At 45.9% G+C, this 18,940-nt stretch overlaps 1 protein-coding gene across 1 annotated transcript; it reads left to right on the top strand.

Annotated features, from left to right (window-relative positions):
* Nucleotides 1-5,701: 5,701 nt before the first annotated feature.
* Nucleotides 5,702-14,502, top strand: ND-MLRQ (NADH dehydrogenase (ubiquinone) MLRQ subunit). The gene is made up of 4 exons (XM_077668391.1): nucleotides 5,702-5,871; nucleotides 6,493-6,581; nucleotides 11,570-11,627; nucleotides 14,369-14,502. The coding sequence occupies exons 1-4, from the start codon at nucleotides 5,830-5,832 to the stop codon at nucleotides 14,423-14,425; spliced, it is 246 nt and encodes an 81-aa protein (XP_077524517.1). The 5' UTR covers nucleotides 5,702-5,829; the 3' UTR covers nucleotides 14,426-14,502.
* Nucleotides 14,503-18,940: the final 4,438 nt, after the last annotated feature.

Genomic DNA, 18,940 nt, shown 5'->3' with positions numbered 1-18,940 from the left:
CAACCTTGATGGCAGAGAGACTGTGGGCATAGTGATGCGGGCCGTTGTGGCCACACTTATTGTATTGAGTGAGCCTGGCCATGGAAGAAGGCGGCGTGCAAAGTCCGGAGTGTAGCGTGATGGCTGCCGTGCTTGCGAGGAGCATGACGCGTTCTGTTGGGCTCGCGCTGAAGGATCTTCCTTCTCTTCGCGCGTGCTGAAGCGGTAGCGCTGCAATCCAAATTAAGGTTACTGTACCGAAGAGGCTTCACTCGACTAAATCTACCTTGACGAGACCAGATTTTTCTGTTCTTGTCGAGTGGTAACCACTGCAAAGCAGATTGTAGGCTATTCCGTGCTATGCCTGGCTCACACTACCGCTTCGTGATTATTTTCCAGGCTGATCTGGATAGCATGGATGACTATTCTGCCGAACTGGGCGTGGAATTTTCCCCGAACTTACGCAGCCAATAGGCATGCAGTGTACGCCATTGGAGGCCGGTTTCCCCTTTTCCCACTGCAATGAAGTATACATCGGGGGTAGCCCGCGGCATGAATAAACGCGATAAGTTAGCACGGAATGTTATCTCACTGATCGTCTACATGCCTTTAACAAAATTGCTGATGGTTTAGCCCCGGTTAAACCTAGTGTGTACGCGATAGCTGACCCGAAGAAGACGTGGCTTCGCTCGCGGCTTGTCGCTGTCGGTTCTCCGCTTCGTGACGGCGTCGTTTTGGTCTGCCGTTCCTCTCGTTCCGGCGTCCCGGCCGCGCGCCCTGGCATTCCTGGCTTCTTGGTCTCGACTCGCCTTTACTTAGGGATCCGTTGACGTGGCTTCTGCGGAGTCGCGGAGTCTGCGGAGCCGGCGGTGGCAAGCGGGCACAACTCTGACGTCACGCGCGGCACACCTGTTGCTCGCGCATGCGCATTAACGGCTCCACCTCGGCCCGGTGACCTTGGCTTTACGTGGCGTAGTGAAGCTACCGCTTCAAAAGCAGGGGATGTAGCGGTGGCGACGATGATGCCGCAGTGTAAGCCGTTCTTGTCTGCAGCTGCTCGAAAAAAATATTGAACCAGGAAAGGGGGCAGTGTGTGATGGTGGGCGCAGGCAACGAAGTGGCCAGTGCGGTGGTGATGACGATGTAAAACATTTATTGGGACAACAGAAAAGTTTGCCTCGCCCGGAAGAGGTCCCGTGTCCGTTGCTCATGCTGCGGCTGACTGGCCCGGTGCACCAGCTTGCGCCGGTCATCCAGGCCCGATATGGACAGCACGGCTTCCCTTGGTGGGGTGTGCGGTTGGGGATAGGGGAGACTGCAGAGGTTGAGATGGCACACCTAGGTAGTATGGTATAGGGATGGGTATTCATTACAGTGTGGACATAGGTTATGGTAATCTGTGGGTTGTAATTTGTGTAGCAAGCTCACCACCACACAAAGGAATCGGGCGATACGAGGCTGTCGCCCGGTGAAAGCTGCAAACCAATGCACTCATCTGAGCTTGCTACAAAAATTACACTCCACACATTACCCTAACCTATGCCTACACTGTGTGTGCCATCTCAACCCTGTAGTCCCCCCCCCCCCCCCCCCCCAACAATGGGAAGCCGTGCTGTCCATATCGGGCCTGAATGACCGGCGCAAGCTGATGCACCGAGCCAGTCAGCCACTGCATGAGCCATGGACAGAGGGACCGGTCCCCTTCAGGGAGGAGGAAAACTTTTCTGTTGAAAAATGAAATTGGTTTTTGAGGAAGGGTAATGATGCAGTAAACTGTCTCGCATATCTCAGGTGGACACCTGAACCGCGCCGTAAGGGAAGGGATAAAGGAGGGAATGAAAGAAGGGGAGAAAGAGGTGCCGTAGTGGAGGTATCTGGAATAATTTCGACCACCTGGGGACATGCGCTGACATCGCACAGCACACGGACGCCTTTTGCGTTTCGCCTTCATCGAAACGCGGCTGCTGCGGTATGGTTCGAACCCGGGTACTGCGAATCAGTAATAATTGTCTTTTTTTTTGGGGGGGGGGGGGGGGAGGAAATGGCGCATTATCCTGTGTCATATATCGTTGGACACCTGAACCGCGCCGTAAGAGAAGGGATAAAGGAGGGAGTGAAAGAAGAAAGGAATAAAGAGGTGCCGTAGTGGAGGGCTCCGGAATAATTCGACCACCTGGGGATCTTAAACGTGCACTGACATCGCACAGCACACGGGCGCCTTAGCGTTTTTTCCTCCATAAGAACGCAGCCGCCGCGCTCGGGTTCGAATGCGAATCAGTAGCCGAGCGCACTAACCACTCAGCGTCTTCCTTTCCTCCTCTCCGCAACTCGGGCGACGGCGACAAAGCGCACATCTGCCGCTCTTTTTCGGTGGCGCGCGCATTTGCTGGTATGGCCGCTACCCTCCTCCTGCTCTCTGCGGCGCGCGTGGCGAACGCTACTAGAAACACTCGTGGCTCTTTAGAGGTCAAACTACGGAGCCAGATGTTATACGCTGCAACTCGCCGCTGGGGAGTCATGATAGGAGTAGAGCTATCGATCGCTCTAAAGGTTTGCGCATAGTATGCTTCTATTCTGCTAATCATGATCATGGACAGGGGTCACACAATCAGACTTAGGTTGGGACATGATTAGCTTTGGTTACTGAAACGAAATACTTCACAAATGGCTACAAAGCTAACCAGCTCAGCCCCACTGTGCTTTACACTAACAACGTCCTACTATAATTAAAGCAAATATCAGAAATAAGTCCAACAAGGTGGCGGTTTGGGCTTGTTGGTAGTGCATGACGTATAAAATAGCGCAGCATCAGACAAGGACATGTTCCGGGCTCCCCACTTGGTGCCTGGGCATTGTGGCGCTGCATCTAACGCAATGGCTGATTTTTAGCAGAATCCGCCCTCTGCGGGCCTGTTGTCCCCTTTATTCCTAACACCGTGCGCTTGACAATAGCACGCTGTCAACGTTTACAGCATCTGAACTACTTGAGTCATGAGCCTTTTTTTGGTATACAGCTGATTTCCGGCATTTGGCGCTCCCTAGGAAGGTATCCGCCTTGAGGTATCGGCCTATGCTACTAAATGCAATGCGAGGTGTACATGACCCTCTTGCGCTGCAGAATATCACGATTGAGATAAAGAAAAAAAAACATTTTAGGGATCTCGTCAGTTTATGGGGTCTCAGTATTCCGATCTGGGTTCTCTCCGTCGAACCTTTACGTGTCGTGTGGAGAAATTGAATCACTCGATCATTTTATCCTGTCCTGCTGGGCTTTGGCTTCCCTCCGAACTTATTTGCAGACCTCGATTGGGTATTATTTTCCTATTCTGGTCCTCCTCCTCTCCTTTGGTGCCAGCTCCAGGGGATATGTCCTGAAACCAATGTGCAATTCTCCATGATTACATCATTGCGTCAGGGAGTTTCCTGCGTAAGTTACAATTTTCTAAATCACATTACTTTTTAATTCGAAAGTTACCCACGGCTGCTTAACTTAGTAAATGTGCTTCCCTGTTTGAATTCGCAACGCACCCTGGTGAATCTCCCACCGTGGGTGTGTGCCAGTCCAACAGAGGCCAACGACAACTTTGTCAAGCAGAGTTCCACTTTTTTCTCGCCTCCTCCATCAATTTGTAACCGAGGAAATAAACGTGTTATTACAAAAGGAAGAGAGTAGAAGTTAGCTGATCATGCCGCATGACGGCTTGTGATGGGTTTTATTGGCTAAGACGATCGGACGTTTGTCTGAAGCCGGCTGTCCCGTGGCTGAAGCCGAGACGCTTCCTTGCTGTACTCGGTGGGCTCCTCAACAGCGATGTGAGGAAGGGATGGCAGTGGGAGCGAAAGAAGAATGAGAGGGGGAAGAGACCCGTAGTGAGGGACTTCAGAATAATTTCGGCCGCCTGGGGATCTTGAATGTGCACTGACTTCGCACAGCACAGGCGCGCAATTTATGTTTCGCCTCCATCGAAACGCGACCGCCGCGGCCGGATTTGAACCCGGATCGGCTTCTGCGTGACCGGCATGGAGGAAGAAAATGCCAGGACATGCATTAGAGTCATTACATCCTAAGGGTAATGAGACAGACTCCTTGCGTGCCAGATGCATTGCGGAAAGCGTGTAAAAGCATAATTGTTAGGGGCGGCGTGGTGGCCATTGTCACCACGGGGCGAAGAAGAGGCACGGAAGAAAAAGGAGCTGCCTCAGGTGTCAAGCATCGGTTTGGTTGGGGGTAGTGAGACGGTAGGCGTCTAGCAAAAGAAAGACGTACTGTCTCACTTATTGGTGGGCACCTCGAGTGTATGCACCTTAAAGGAACGGCGAAGGAGGGAGTGAAAGAAGGAAGGAAGGAAGGAAGGAAGGAAGGAAGGAAGGAAGGAAGGAAGGAAGGAAGGAAGGAAGGAAGGAAGGAAGGAAGAGGCGCCCAATGGAGTGCTTCGAATTTTCGACCACTTTTACTTAACCGACATCGCTATGCACACAAGTGCACTCTTCTGCATTTCGCCCTCATTGAAACGCGCCTGGCTGCTGCGTCCGGGATTTGATCCCGCGTCTTTAGGACCAGCAGCTACGCCGTAACGAGTGAGCCAAAAGATAATGGGGGAAAATGGGAAAGAGAAAGAAGTCTTGTCGTTTTGAGAATATTTTAAATAACGTGCAGTTCTTGTACCGTTTCCATCCCTATGGCTTCTACAGCGGCGGAGCTAAAACAGAAATGACGATGCACATTCTCGATGCTGTCTCGTCTTGTGCATATTTTACAGCGTCGAGTTCACTTATCAGATGAAACTAATATCTGCGTCCGCCGTTCGCCGCGAATAGCAACATGGTGAAAAAACACAGGAAGAGGCGACACAAGGTGCTGTCATCTTTGTGCTCAATTTCTACACGCTAAGCGTTAAGTAACGCTATGTCAAATACTGTAATGCAAAGCATTAAGTGTGTTAATTTCGTGCGCTAAAAAGGAAACCTGACAATGGGTTCTTTGAAATAAGTTAGCTCCAAAAAAGACGAACACAAGGCGAGAGAACGACGACACGACACAGAAGAGCGCTAACCCCAGCACCAAGTTTTACTGACAATGCGTGTCAGATTTCAGAGAGAGAGAGAGAGCGAACAACTTTATTTTCAGAAAGATTGGGGTCACGAAAGGGGGTAGACCTCCCATCTTCATGGTGGGCCTCTTCCTAGGCCAGACACCAGGTGGCCGAACGGTGATGCCTTCCGGCGACCTCTTCGTCCCCTCTCGTGTTCTCGTGACCCGCCGAAGCCCGCCGAGCTGAGCTGCAGGCCCTCCGTCGGTTTATCTCGATTGTACAAGTATAAAATGTGTGGAGTGTTTGCTTTTCTGTCCCCGCAAACAGAACAGACGGGGCTGAACGGCCGAACTCTTCGGAGAGCCATTTTGAATACATGTATGAATTAGATTGCAATACATTTATTTCGTCAAAAGGCAGAATGCAGATGATCCATGCTAGGTGGCTATCAGTCCACGGCTGACAGCGACCTGAGTAGCCCATTCAATGGCCCGGGTTTGAACGCCCACGTCTGAGCTGACCAGCAAAGCCTCCCATTCCTCGAGAGTAGGAACTTGTATTAGAGATTCCGGTGGCGGCTCTTCTTTACAGTTTATGAAAAATCCTTGTATGAAAAATCGAAACTCGCATGTAAGATCATAAATAGCGCGAACGCGCAAAGCAGCTTCCAGAGCAGCTTGTTAGAAACTTCTGAGAAGGAGGCAAAGCCGAAGCCAATAGAGGCTGCAGGATCGCCTGCTTCCACCTGCGCTGCGCTCTTTCGCTTACTTCGACTTCACCTTGAGGACAGTTAGGTCTTTGCTCCCAAACGCGCATCATGAGGAGTTTCTCGCTGCAGGGGATGAGGAGGCATCCAGCCGTAAGTAAATAAAAAGTGATTTGCTCGGTATCATTTTTCGTTTTACAAAGCAGATAGAGCTAGCCGGTGCTCTCGTACAAGTCTAACCCTAAGGTCGCTTAACCGTCGCTGCGTACGTGGTCATGAGAGAGGTTTAACGCTGAACAGTTCGCCTTTAATCATCAAAACTTGATGCAGCTCGTTAGCGAAGCCATTTTATTGACTTAATGTGCGAACTAAATTAGGGGCCGCAGCAGCAGATTATTCTGCATGTGCTACCGCTCTCAAGGTTACAAGGCTACACCTAACCTAGTTGTTGCCACTGTGACTCGTTGTTTCCGTCAGTCTGTACGTATTCTAGTTTAATTTGTGATGCGCGATTTAAAACTGTTGTCAGCCTCTAAGAAACGCGTCGTCTGCACTTCCGCGTGCTGATTAAAGCCGCAACTGACTGTTCAGAGCATTTATCCTCTGGCGCGCTTGCTTCTCTGATCAAGAATTGCTACGGTATGAATGTCTGTGTGGTTTCAAAACCCCTTGGAACCTTGTGGACGTTTCGAATATGTTCAAGTAGTACTTACCTTGCATGCGGTAAGACAGGCCCTCATGACCGAAATTTTCACATTTTTTTTTTGTCTGCAGCTCATTCCCCTGGTTACAATCGTCGGCGTCGGGATGGCAGGAGCAATATTCTACACTGCTCGTCTCGCGCTCAGGAACCCGGATGTCAGGTAATAGTAAGCGCTTAGGACACTGGAATTCACTTGTTCAGCTGGCCTTGTGAGTGCTAGATTTGGATCTGCGTAAAACAGCATCGTAGGGACAGTAATGTAATTTGCACGACTTCCTACTTCATGAACAGATTAACTTACTTTGTGTGTGTGGCGAATGTAGGTGCCACCCAGCAGTTTTTGTTTTGTAGGTTTAGAGACTGTCAACAGAATGTCAGCCCCTCATTCAATTGGTAGTTCTAAATATACTGGTTATTTGCAGTTCACTTAATGCATAAAATGGGATTGGCACAAAGTAATAAAGAATGAATTGGTACCTGCAAATGTAAGAATTATGGGGAGGTTCATTGATTATCAGGTGCCAAGTTTGACATTTCTATTGCGAAAGGCATTTGATCCTTTCTATTAAAGAAAGTTTTGCCTGAGCAAATGGCTTTCCCTGCTAAGTGTTCATTAGCATGTAGCGTTTCTTGTCAGCGCTTGCATGTTCTTCATTCAATGTTGTGTGTGGCTAAAAGTAATGGAGTACATGGATGATCTGTAGGTGCTCTCCTATTTCAGACTAGTGAAGGTGCATCATTTGCTCTAGCAAATAAATTGGGTCACTTGGGTCGGCCTTTGCAAGTTGTATCTGCGCTGGTCTCCAAGAATATTTTGGATCATGTGTCATTTCCATTATACCTGCTGGAATGGCTTAGTGGCTTTGGTGTTCAGCTGCTGACCCAAAGGTCACGTATCAAACCCCCTTTTTTTATTGGTCCTCTCAAAAGATTTGAAAAAAAAAATATATAGTTAGCCTGGGTAAGCCGTGCTTTGCCAGGCTTAAAGCCAGTTCAAGAAAACTGAAAAAGAAACAAAGCACTGTAAACGCAAGGAAGCATTTTAAGGCAAAAACAGTTTTGCTAAATACAGCCGAGAGTTAAAATTGCCAGGTCGTTGTTCCAGGATGCAAAGAGAAAGAAAAGCAAACCGAAAACAGGACGGAGGGCCCTAGACTAGGTATATAGGTGACACAAGACAGCTCGGAGGCAGCAGCTGAAAAAATTAGAGCCAAACAAAGCAGACACACAGGAAGCAAAGATCAGTGGGAATATGAGGGCCGCAAAATGAGCAGGTAAAAATAGTCTGGTATAAAACATAAAATAAACAAAGGACCATAGACTCCCAATTTTAGTTGCATAATTATTTTTTCATATGATGCATTCGACATTGGAATATGCAGTTCACCTCATGGTATTCCCCTATGACTGCTAAAAAATTTATAATTGGAGTTCCTCTTTATAATAATAATAATAATTGGTTTTTTGGGGGAAAGGAAATGGCGCAGTATCTGTCGCATATATCATTGGACACCTGAACAGCGCCATAAGGGAAGGGGAAAGGAGGGAGTGAAAGAAGAAAGGAAGAAAGAGGTGCCGTAGTGTAGGGCTTAGTGGAGGGCTCCCGGATAATTTCGACCACCTGGGGCTCTTTAACATGCGCCTTAGAGTTTTTCCTCCATAAAAACGCAGCCGCAGCGGTCGGGTTCGAACCCAGGAACTCCGGATCACTAGTCGAGCGCCCTAACCACTGAGCCACTGCGGCGGGTTCCTCTTTATACTGTTTTGATTTTATCAACTGAACAATGAATGTGACTAGTTGGCAGTTTTTAGGCCAGTGAGGCATAAAAAAAAAGCAATATAACTGTTGGTATGTCTGTTGGCATTCCAGCTCTTGAAGCAGGCTGTCCTAAGCATTCTAGTGGATTAAAGCTATGTGTCAGTGATTATATTGCAGTTTTTTTTTTTCATGCATCACACATCCTAACACACTCAGTGTGTCACGGCTGTCATTCGGTTGGTGAAACCGGAACAGTGAGAGCATCAAGAAGAAATTGTATTTTAGATCATTTAGCTGCCGTGGGCAAATACCACATTGTTAAAGGGACGATGCAATAAATTAATTGAGATTACATAAAGCAGACGAGAGATAGGCATTTCATCACTCGTCACCCCAACGCAAGAATTTTTAAGCTAGCATCAATAACAACGAAGATATAGACGATTACAAATTACGCTCCTCCTCTTTCCCCTCAACTCGTCCACGCGGGGCACCAGACAAAAATAAAGAAAACAGCTCTGGGACTGGGCCCCGCCCATGAATACGTCATCCGCTGACGTTCCTTTTGGAACTTCTGGTTGTCGCTCCTAGTACGCCAGCAGCAGCGCCGGTGGCGTGATTGCGTGATTGCGGCGCGCGTCGGGTTTCTTTGCTTGTCGTCTGTTGTGAGTAGCAGTAATGGACCCGGACCTCGAGACGCGACTGCTGGCTCTTACGGCCGTGATGAGCTTCGAGCCCTATGCGTTCACGCCGTACCAGCTGAACGCCAGCGACGACAGTAGCGACTCTGCGAGCCACTGCAAGTGGCTCCGGAACTCCCGACAGAAGGAGGCAGCAGGGGAAAATTGAAACCATATGCACGAAGGCAGTGCCCTGGCTCGCGCTTGCCCGATAGGGTCGCGCGGCGGCACGAGCAGACGATTTTCATGGCTACCGGAAGTATGCCCGTGACGTCGTGGCTGCCGTGGCTCCAGCGAATGACAGTGTGTGGTGGCCTGGTGACGTCATGGGTACAGTGACGTCCTTTTTCACGATTTTAGTTTCAAAATTGGTCACTACGAGCACACCAATCGGCCCGCGAAATTTAAAAAACACGGTTTTTAAAAATTCATAATAAATTGCCGGCTCAGTTCCGAAGACTCATACTTGGTGTGAATGCTTCTTAGCATCATTTCTAAGCATTGAAAACATTTACGAGTGACTTTTTATTAATTGCATAGTCCCTTTAACTATAACGTTCAGTTGGGCAAGTTGGTACAGATGCATCTTTTGTAAAACAGCGAGGAAAAAGTCGGACAAGAACAAAAAGGAATGGGACGAGCGCTGTCCCACATCCTTCTTGTTCTTGTCCGACGTTGTTCGCGCTGGTTTACAAAAGATGCTTTGTTACCTATATTTTCTAATGTCTGACACATGATTTGAAAGAAGAAAACATGCAACTAAAATGAGGTGTCAATGGTCCTGTAAAACAACTGAAAAGCTGTGAAGCAGAACATATAAAAAGGTGAGGGTGAATTTTTTTTTTGGGTGCACCCCGTGGAATCATACCCAGCTGCGGCTTCTGCATTTTGATACAGGCAAAATGCACAAACGCCCTTGCACTGTGCGATGTCAGTGCACGTTAACAGGTTGTCCTGAATTAATCCAGAGCCCTTCACTACAGTCTCTGCCATAGCCAACATGCCGCATCACGAATTTAAACGCAACATATTACCACTACTACCAACACAATTATGCATGCGTTGCAAATCACCTCACGTGTTAGTACATCACACCAATTTATATCTGCCATTCTTTGTGCTTGCTGTTCTATGTGTCATTCATTCACTTTTTGTGCACTCTCGCTGGGGCCTTATGCATTTTAAGTTAATTTTATTAACTTGTGGCCTGCTGTGGTGGCTGGCTCAGTGTCTTGGTATTGGGCTGCTAAGCTGAAGGCCGTAAGATTGAACATCAGCAGCGGTGGTTGCATTTTGATGCAGGCATAAGTCATAAACTTCTGTGTGCTGTGCAATGCCAGTGCTCATTAAGGAGTCCCAAGCACTCGGAATAATCTTTAGCCCGCCGATGCAGCTTCCCTTAGCCCACATGTAGTTTTTGGGCGTTCAGTTGCACATACTGAACCGTACTATATCATACCATGCCACGCCATGCCATTCCATGCCATGCCGTACCACTGTAGTCATACAACTGAAGTTTGTAGTGAAGCTCCACCCACATTCAGGACCACCACACAGAATTCCTCCACGACAAAAAAATAGTCTGTTGTTAAAACTTAAGATTCTTGTTACCTAAACAAGAAGCTAACCACTAGACGACATTATAAGCTCAAGAATTTGATGCCTGTGGCTTGTTAACACCGTCAGCATTAAAAAGCTGATTGTTTATCGTTGGGATCGGTCAGTGGAGTAACACAGGGCGCCACGGACCATGGCCTAGTGTTACCAACTGCTGTTTCTTTAAGTAGTATTCTACTATAGTGATAATTTCTTTTGATCATCATCATGTTTTATATCCTTAAAGGCCCAAAGGGCATTTACATAAGAGGGACGATATAAAACACAGGAGATGGCACACAAGCATCACCCAACGTCACACAGTGTTTAGTACACAAATGTAAGAATAAGAAATATGTTGAGAACCTATGGGGAAAACCTAGCCCTGCACTACAAAGAACGTCGTCGTAACACCAAGCCTAATGAGGAACCATGTACTCCACTTTTTAACAATTCTAAGATCTTGTACATCCACAAAGATAAACTAACTAGGAAATCAGCGAAGAATTTCATATCCACAAAAAAATCGCGACACATGTGTAAGCACCCTATCCGTCCTCATTCTTGACTGCTATTGTATCTCGATCCCCATGACTGAAATTGTCAGCTTATCAGTGTTGTTGGTACAGCTCATGTGCGCGCTTGGTTGTAAAGAGAGTATATTTTACGTGTTCCCTTTCAATAAACCTTCAGTTGCTAGTCAGCGCTTGCCCCGTCTTTTTTCTTGTCCCTGTTTCTGCGCTGTTTTTGTTCAAGTATGTACCAACTCGCTCAACTCGCTGTGTTACTGATGGTAAGAAAAACAGCTAGAAAAATTGTTCACCGTTCTATGTGTATCTGTATTTTCTCTTTTTTCCTGTAATTTGTTGAATATGGTATGTAACGCTCGCCCCAGTCCCTGAGGGTATTGCAAATAATAAAAAAAAATAGAAAAGGTGGCTGGCTTTACTTGCCGTATTAGCACTCTTAAGGCAATGTTTTATCTTAGCTCATTTGTTTTCTTCAAAATTCTGCTGGCAAGGCAAAAATAGGCTTAATTATTGACCACATGACTGGCGTATGTTGGATTAATGCGCTTTGGTGATGGCAGCATTTGCATTCTAAATATTGCAGCTGGAACAAGAAGACCAACCCTGAGCCCTGGCAAGAATTCCAGAACAAGCAATACAAGGTATGGAGAAAGAAGCCTGTTGCTTGCCCGATTAGCCTTGAACGAGAAGGCAGCCAATGAAAACTGCAGAAGCTCCGATACGTTGTGATGTTTCAGCAGACATATAGTTTATCCTACCTTGTTTGTTGCTAGGGAAGCAAAGAGAATGAAAAAAAGTGCCTTCTTTTAAACATCATGAAGCATTCATTCGGACTACGTGCTGACTGTTGCAATGTTAAAAGTGCACCTTAAAATGGTTCTCTCGTTTAATAGTGCTGACATTTGATGCAGAGATGTTATGCAACCGTCTTGCTCTTCCAATACCAAGTTTGGACGGTGTACTTACCTGATTTGATCAGAAGTAATTAGAAATCTGTATCGTTTGCAGCATCGGCCACGCAAGGCAAGCAGCTTTCGCATCACTGATACTGGCGGTGCCGTCTGGTGCTTCTCTGATGAATGGTTATTTTATTCCAGCAGGCACAAACCGAACTTTGTGATAATTTGTGTAAACAACGTTTTCTGTGCTCATTATGTTTAAAACAGTTGACAGAGCATTTTCAAGTGAGCTGCTCATCTTCCTCTCCCCCAACTCAAACGAAAAACAACAGTTCCTTGGATAGGCATCAGACTGCGCCATTGGTACCAGTCTTGTGAAAGCTGCTTGTTTTCGGGTCGCCAATGCTGCAGACGACACGGACGTCAAGTTAATTTTGATCGATTCGGTCAAGTACAAGGTCCAAACTTGGTATTGAAGAAGCAAGAAACTTGTTTGCTATATCTGCATCAAATTTCAGTGTGGATAAGCGTCAAATTTTAGTGTGGATAAGTGAGTCGTTCAGGCGAGAGAAGCACTCTACAGTGCGTTTTTGGCGTTGCAACAGTCAGTAGTGAAAAGGGGCTTGTGTACTCATGAATGCTTGTTATGGCAATAACCTTCTGGTTGCACACCCACCTGGTTGATTTCATTGCTTGGGAGATGGCATAATACCACTGTCACGTGGGCACTTTCGATCGTGATTGAGACAATTGAGATCGAGCTCAATGCAGATCTGACATAGCTACATGGCCAATTCAATCGTGATCAAGCCAGATTCTACTCGATCCCATTCTGGCTCCCGAAGTACGAACGAGGGCTGCTGCTCTCATGCTGAAGAAACAATCAAATGCAAAATAAAAGTGAAACTGTAGAAAGGTATTCTGTAAAAGCTATGAAAAATTATATTTGTTTTATTCAGTGCTGCTTGATTTCCAAAATTGCGTTCATACTGTCAAGGCTGCCTGCCTGCCAGGGCAGTAAACAGACAAAGCACCCACGTGCACAGGACAGTGTTATGGTGTTTGGCACTCGTTTTAATGGAACCTCCAGTAGTTGCGTCACAACCGCATTTCTTTTTATCAAAAATCCTTTTGTTTACTTTTCCCTCTATACAAACCTGTTTGTTTGCCATCATTTATACAACCACGTGGGCTTGCAGTGCCACGTGTCGTTCAACAGGCCAACTCGCTGATCAAGTGGGAACGTGTAGCAGTGTTACTTCTGCAGCGGCTTGAAACTTCAATCGGGGTTGGGTTTGATAGGGATCTGAAGTGCCCGCATGATAGTAATATAACAGAGTTAGTGATCTTTTAAAACAGCAGTGTTTTTATGCTTTATGATGATGCCCTTACAAGGGTATTAGCTGCAATATTTTTATCAGAGGACAACTAAACAATGTTATGGCTTTTATTCTAAAGTTCCAGTAGCTTAGGCATTCAAAGACATATGTCATGATTTGCTGTGCTCAGGGAATGCATATCTTTTGCTCGTGACGTGTACCATTTGAAAGCATAGCGAGTTCAGTTGATGTGACATTGCTAGTGAGGTCCCAGTGTTGTTGGAAGTGAGAGGCATATTCACAATATTTGTGGTCGCAGTAATGTTCACCTTTATTTTATATTGGGAAACAAGCCGAGGTACTCATATAGTGCTGTTTTGGAAAGGCACGAAAGTAATAATGGTGTCTCTTTAAGTAACCTTAGATTTGTTATGGCCTCAGCATCTTCACATGCATAAGTAATCTGATGAAAAAGTGAGTGTTCAGATTCTTCTTGGTTGGGTTTCAGTGCGCTAGTACCAAAACCCCCAATCAGTGATTTTGCCGATGTTTGTCCAAAGCCACTGGCAGGTGGCCCACATGGGCAACCAGCCAGCTGGATTTATGGCCAACTGTACATGCACTTTATGGCAAAACACTCTATGGCTACGAGTGGGTCTCGAACCCATGGTGGCACAAACAGATCAGCTTCTGTGGCCACTGTATTAGGTCACTATGTCATTGCTGCAGCCGAACATCCTGCGTGTTTAACTGCCAGTCTCTGGCGCTGTGCTTTGGATGTCATCGTCTTCGTCAACTTCCATCCGTGTGCAATGTACTGAGAACACACAGTTATTGCTTTGCCCTCTTAAACTGAGCCTCAACCAAAACTGAAGTGAAAACCGAAGTGTGAGGGCACCTAATTTGCATTTGGCTAACCAGGCAAAATCATCTTGTCGTTATCTTGCTGTAAGACACATGAAAGCAACTAACTTTATCCACAGTGGAGGTACGAGTGGCACGAAAATTGTTGGAGAGAATTTGTGAGAGATTGAGTTTCGTAGCTCCTGAAAGTGTGTGTCATCAGTGAGGTTGTATAGGTGTTCATAGACACTGCCCGCTTTATGTCCCTGCTTTGTTGTGTTATTTGCCTACATGTGCTGCATTTCTTATTTCTTTCTCCAGTTCTATTCGACGCAAGACTACAGCACTGTTCCGAGGGATCAGCGGCCCGAGTTCTAAGCCAGTCCCTCTTCTTTCTGCATATGTGTAGCTCGGTGTTGCAATAGGTGAATAAACATTGCTGGTAAGAACTAGAATTACTTGTCTGTGTTCAGATGGAAGCAGCCTGTAAATCACTGACATGAATAGCTTGATTGAAAGCTATTTGTTGCTAGAAGAACCTGTGGAGCATGAGGTATATATGAAAATGCTTCATATATATGTATAGAGTATAAAAATTGAGACAGATATATTACTTGTATTTCACAAAGTGTTTCTTTGTATCCGGCTCTGCTTTTGGAGAAACAAATATCTGGTTTGACTGGACAATTTATGCACATTCCTGAAAGCAGTAAATGTTTTGTGTCAAATCTAGCATACTGCTATATTCTTGCATGATACTTATCTCGATGACCTTCCTGAAGCTTTCTTAGCTCAGCTAAAGAACTGCTACTGCAGAATCTTTTATTTCATTTACGTTTAGTAGGTTTTCATCCCTCATATCACACCTTTTGATTGGCGCACTGTGGCCATCACCTGGCTGCTGTACTCCACAGCTTGTACTTATCGCTGCTGACATAGTTGAGCACTTCCTGCGGAAATATTTTTTTGCCTGTATTTTGCTCTGTTGTGAAAACATTGTCATGTCATTCCAGTTGGGCGTCAGCCAAAGGCTGTAGAGACAAAAAATTATCATTTACCTTTAGGCTAAAGTGCAGTTAAAAATATGAGAATATATCAGCAAGGCAGTGCATTTCTCTAGTTCAGTGGTCCAAAATTCATTGGCACCTGTAGTTTCTTGCATTATGCTTTTGTTTGGATTGTTTTAAAAGAGTTATGGTGAATTGCAAGCTGGTGCTGGCGTTTAGTGGTAACGGCACCTTATAAAACGTTCACTTGAGGCAGGGCACTGGTCTCTGGGACCAGAAAATAACCCAAAAATCGATTTTCTAAAAATGACATTTCTGGAGTCTACAGCTACTATTCCCCAACTCTGTCAATTATTTTCCTTCAGAAAATCTGTATGTTGAACATAATATTACAGATAATTGTGTGGGTTGAATTTCTGAGGAGCAGATGATTTAACGGCGTGAAAATTTTGGATACCCGGCTGTCTTAAGGAAGTTGAGATAGAAATAAACATGACGCCCCCGTAGCATTGCTTCAGCTCATGTCGCATACAGGTATATGCGCGTCATGCATTGAGCATTTGTCCATTTTAGATTTAGTTCACCACAGTGCACGATGCGTAGTACGCGAATCTCAATTGCCGTCCGAATAGTATGTCTATATCTCAAAGTCTAGGACAGACAGACATGTCATACTGTTTGGTAAGGGAAGCTGAAGGCACAGCGTGTGCAGTAATTTGTGCTTCAAAAATTTATAATTTTGCAAAGTTTGTTGATCCATGATATTGACAACTTGAATATTGCTATTCCAAGTACTACAAGACTACCAACGCGGGTAAAATGGAAAAACTGCTGTGATTATTGCACTGTTTACTCGCAATACTATGTAGCCATGGAATAAAAATTATTTCTTATTGAACAGTTTTTGCACTGAGGTACTAATGAATTAAAATTAATTACCATAGGAACTGACTAATTTAGGAAAAATGTAATTGCAGGTTTGAAATCAGCATAAAAACTGAGCAAGATGATAGTTTCATTGGGATTGGACTAAGAATAAGAGAAATAGGTCTAAGACCAGTGTCCCCCCTTAACTTGTTTTCATTATGAAACTAAACAAAATGTGCTTCCCTTTTTGTTGGCACTTCTTTGAGCTAGTTCACCTTGCTAAAAGTTCCACAGAGCTGTCTGATTTGCTGCCAAAGACATGTGCTGTGAGCTTTGGCAGATTGCGACTGTTAAGGCATGGCTTTCATTTCCTGTTTTGTTGTAGTTTCTGGCAAAGCATTACAAAAAGATGCGCATCACTGATACTTACGTAAAAAATATGCAGCTGAAGTGAAGGAAATTCAAGTGAAAGATGTGTTGACTTAGTTCACCCCTCTTGGACTTGGTGATGCAGCAACTTCATTCCTTGCAGAAGCTAAATGGTGCTCACTTTCAACAGCCAGCAGTCAATCTAATGCGGTCCTTCAGGCCTTGTGTTATTGCATGAGTGATGACCTGGACGTCGGCGTGCCATCTGTTCTAAGTTCTCGAGCTGCTGCCCTGTTCTGTGCTTGTCCGTGCTTACGGTACCTGGGCGTTAGTCGTGAACATAGCTGGTTCGGTCTGCCAAAACTTTGGTATGGTATCATTGGTTGAGATGAGCAAGGCTATTCTATCAGCTATGGTTGTGGTAAGAAATTCTCAGGTTGCAGTACTTAACCAGTCTATAAAAAGCAGCTGAAACTATAACTTGAGAGCATGGAAGTTTTTGCACTTGTGTAAAGGCTTTCTGCTGATATGTAAACAGCTCTTAAAGAGGTCCCAAAACACATAATCAGTGCATTGTTTTGCCTGTTGGTCGCATAGAATGAGTTATAGTGATGCTGTTAGCATCGTTAGAGCCACGTATACTCCAGCTTTTAATATTTTAATTAGCTCGTAAAAACAAGTTCATGGCACTGACGGTGTCACCATTTAGCAGTGGATATGACATCACTGGGTGAGAGCTTGATGATTGGACAAACAGTAAATATACTGCAAATTGTGTTAATAAATAGAGATACCTTTTGTCAAGTTTTTGCATTTTATATTACATCAACAATACCAACTTATTTGCCTTAGGTAAAAGCACTGTAAAGCAAGTAAAACAAAAATACACCACCTGAGGCTCTGGCTATTTCTTTGCTTCGAAGGACTTTGCGCCTCCCTGTACACATTCCACAACCTAGCGCACAGCACTTATGGCTACTCTCTATGTATCTGAGAACGGCTATGCGGAATCGATCTGATCGTGCTATTGCACTCTACAAGCGTTCGTTTCGGTCCCAAGGTAGGATGCAAAGAAAAATGCCGTTCGTTTCACATTTAGCAGTGCACATTGTCAGCTTGTGGAGAATTACCGGGCAGCGGCGCCAGATGGCGCCATGTTCCGTCAATGGCGCACACGCCTTGCTCACTGTGACCAATCAGCGCATTCTTAGTAGGGGCTATGGTACACGATAAGCAGTAGCGGTACGCGCTATCCTAAAAGTATCTAGTATCTTGCGTAGGGCGTCACTCCGTAGCAGTATCTCGCGCTCGAGTTCAGTTCGGATCTGTAAGTCGGGAAACGTCACTGATCAGTGCTCCCTTCTGCGCCGTCGATCACACTAACTTTGGTGATTGAGCCAGCGGTGTTTGCAAATACGGTAAAAACTTAGTGCTAGGGTCCTCCTGCACTTTACACCTTTAGGGTCCTCCTGTCTTTACATAGCATTTCTGATGAGACATCTTTGCAGCTCAGTTATTGCGACTGCAACTGCAGTGGTCGTGTTCTTTAGTGCATACAGCGCAAAAATGATACACTTTGACAGTGAAAATGCAACGTTTTTATGGCTTATAGTAGCAGTGTCGGCTGACAGATTGTTCAGGATGACGATGCTGACCAAGCTTGAAATCCTGTGTCGGTACCGATCAAACAGTTTAGCCAATGCTCCAGGGATGGAATTTGCTGTATAAACGCGTGCAAGGACCGCATCCATGTAAGGGCCGCACCCCAACTTTTTATGGCCCACGCGGGAATAGCCTTAGAAATGCACGTGCTGTGGCCTCCGCGATCGGCTCTGGCTGCGAGCAACGATGCGCTTGATCGCGGAGGCCGTGCACGCGCACAGGAGCTTCCAGGTGCCGCCCATGGATGGCGCCCAAGGCTGCGTCTTATCATCGTTGTCAACTCATTCCTCCACCGCGAGCTCCCGCTATCCATATCAGCATCAGTTTCACCAAATCCACCTTTTTGTGGCTGTCAAAGGCAAGGGAGTTGTGGTAGTGTATTAGTTCACCGTAGTTATGGCTTTCGTGTGCTGCCGCTGAGCGTTTTAATTTTAGCATGATGGGCAAGTACCTTAATAGCCACACGGCTGGCAGTTTGCTCTCGAACTCTGCAAGTGTGCGCGGGCAGGAAATTTGACATGGCCGAGAAGTGCATCCGACGATGGAGAAACCAAAGGGATGCATTGAGCTGCAAGAGGAGCGCTTTCCAAGGCAAGCTGTGCAAATTTCCCAAACTGGAAGAAGAGCTGCTCTGCATTGTGATGGAAGTGTAGAACAACGGCTACGCGTTGACAGCGGACATGCTGTGCGACTTGGATGGGCATGCACCAGAGCACAGCACCAGCTCAGAGTCTGAAGACTCCGCGAGTGATGATTCAATGTAGAGTAAATGCCGCTCATTCTCTGATTGGTGTGTGTTCACTAATTTTTTTTTACGTACATCACGTGCTTGGGCCGCACCCCGGAAATTGGCCCTCAAATTGGGGGAAAAAAAAAAGTGCGGTCTTTACACGTTTATACGGTAGATGTGCTTTGATGGAATGGTTAGATACGGATAAAATGCGCCAAATGTCACTGCGAGTCGGTTTGTGCCAAGCGAAAAGTTTTC

Source organism: Amblyomma americanum, chromosome 6 (assembly GCF_052857255.1).
Source record: "Amblyomma americanum isolate KBUSLIRL-KWMA chromosome 6, ASM5285725v1, whole genome shotgun sequence".
Classification (NCBI taxonomy): Eukaryota; Metazoa; Arthropoda; class Arachnida; order Ixodida; family Ixodidae; genus Amblyomma; species Amblyomma americanum.
This window is presented reverse-complemented; position numbering and strand designations above follow the sequence as displayed.

Coding starts and splice junctions, on each gene's coding strand:
- ND-MLRQ (XM_077668391.1), top strand. CDS start 5,830: ATGAGGAGTTTCTCGCTGCAGGGGATGAGGAGGCATCCAGCC. Junction 5,872..6,492: donor GGATGAGGAGGCATCCAGCC/GTAAGTAAATAA, acceptor TTTTGTCTGCAG/CTCATTCCCCTGGTTACAAT. Junction 11,628..14,368: donor TCCAGAACAAGCAATACAAG/GTATGGAGAAAG, acceptor TTCTTTCTCCAG/TTCTATTCGACGCAAGACTA.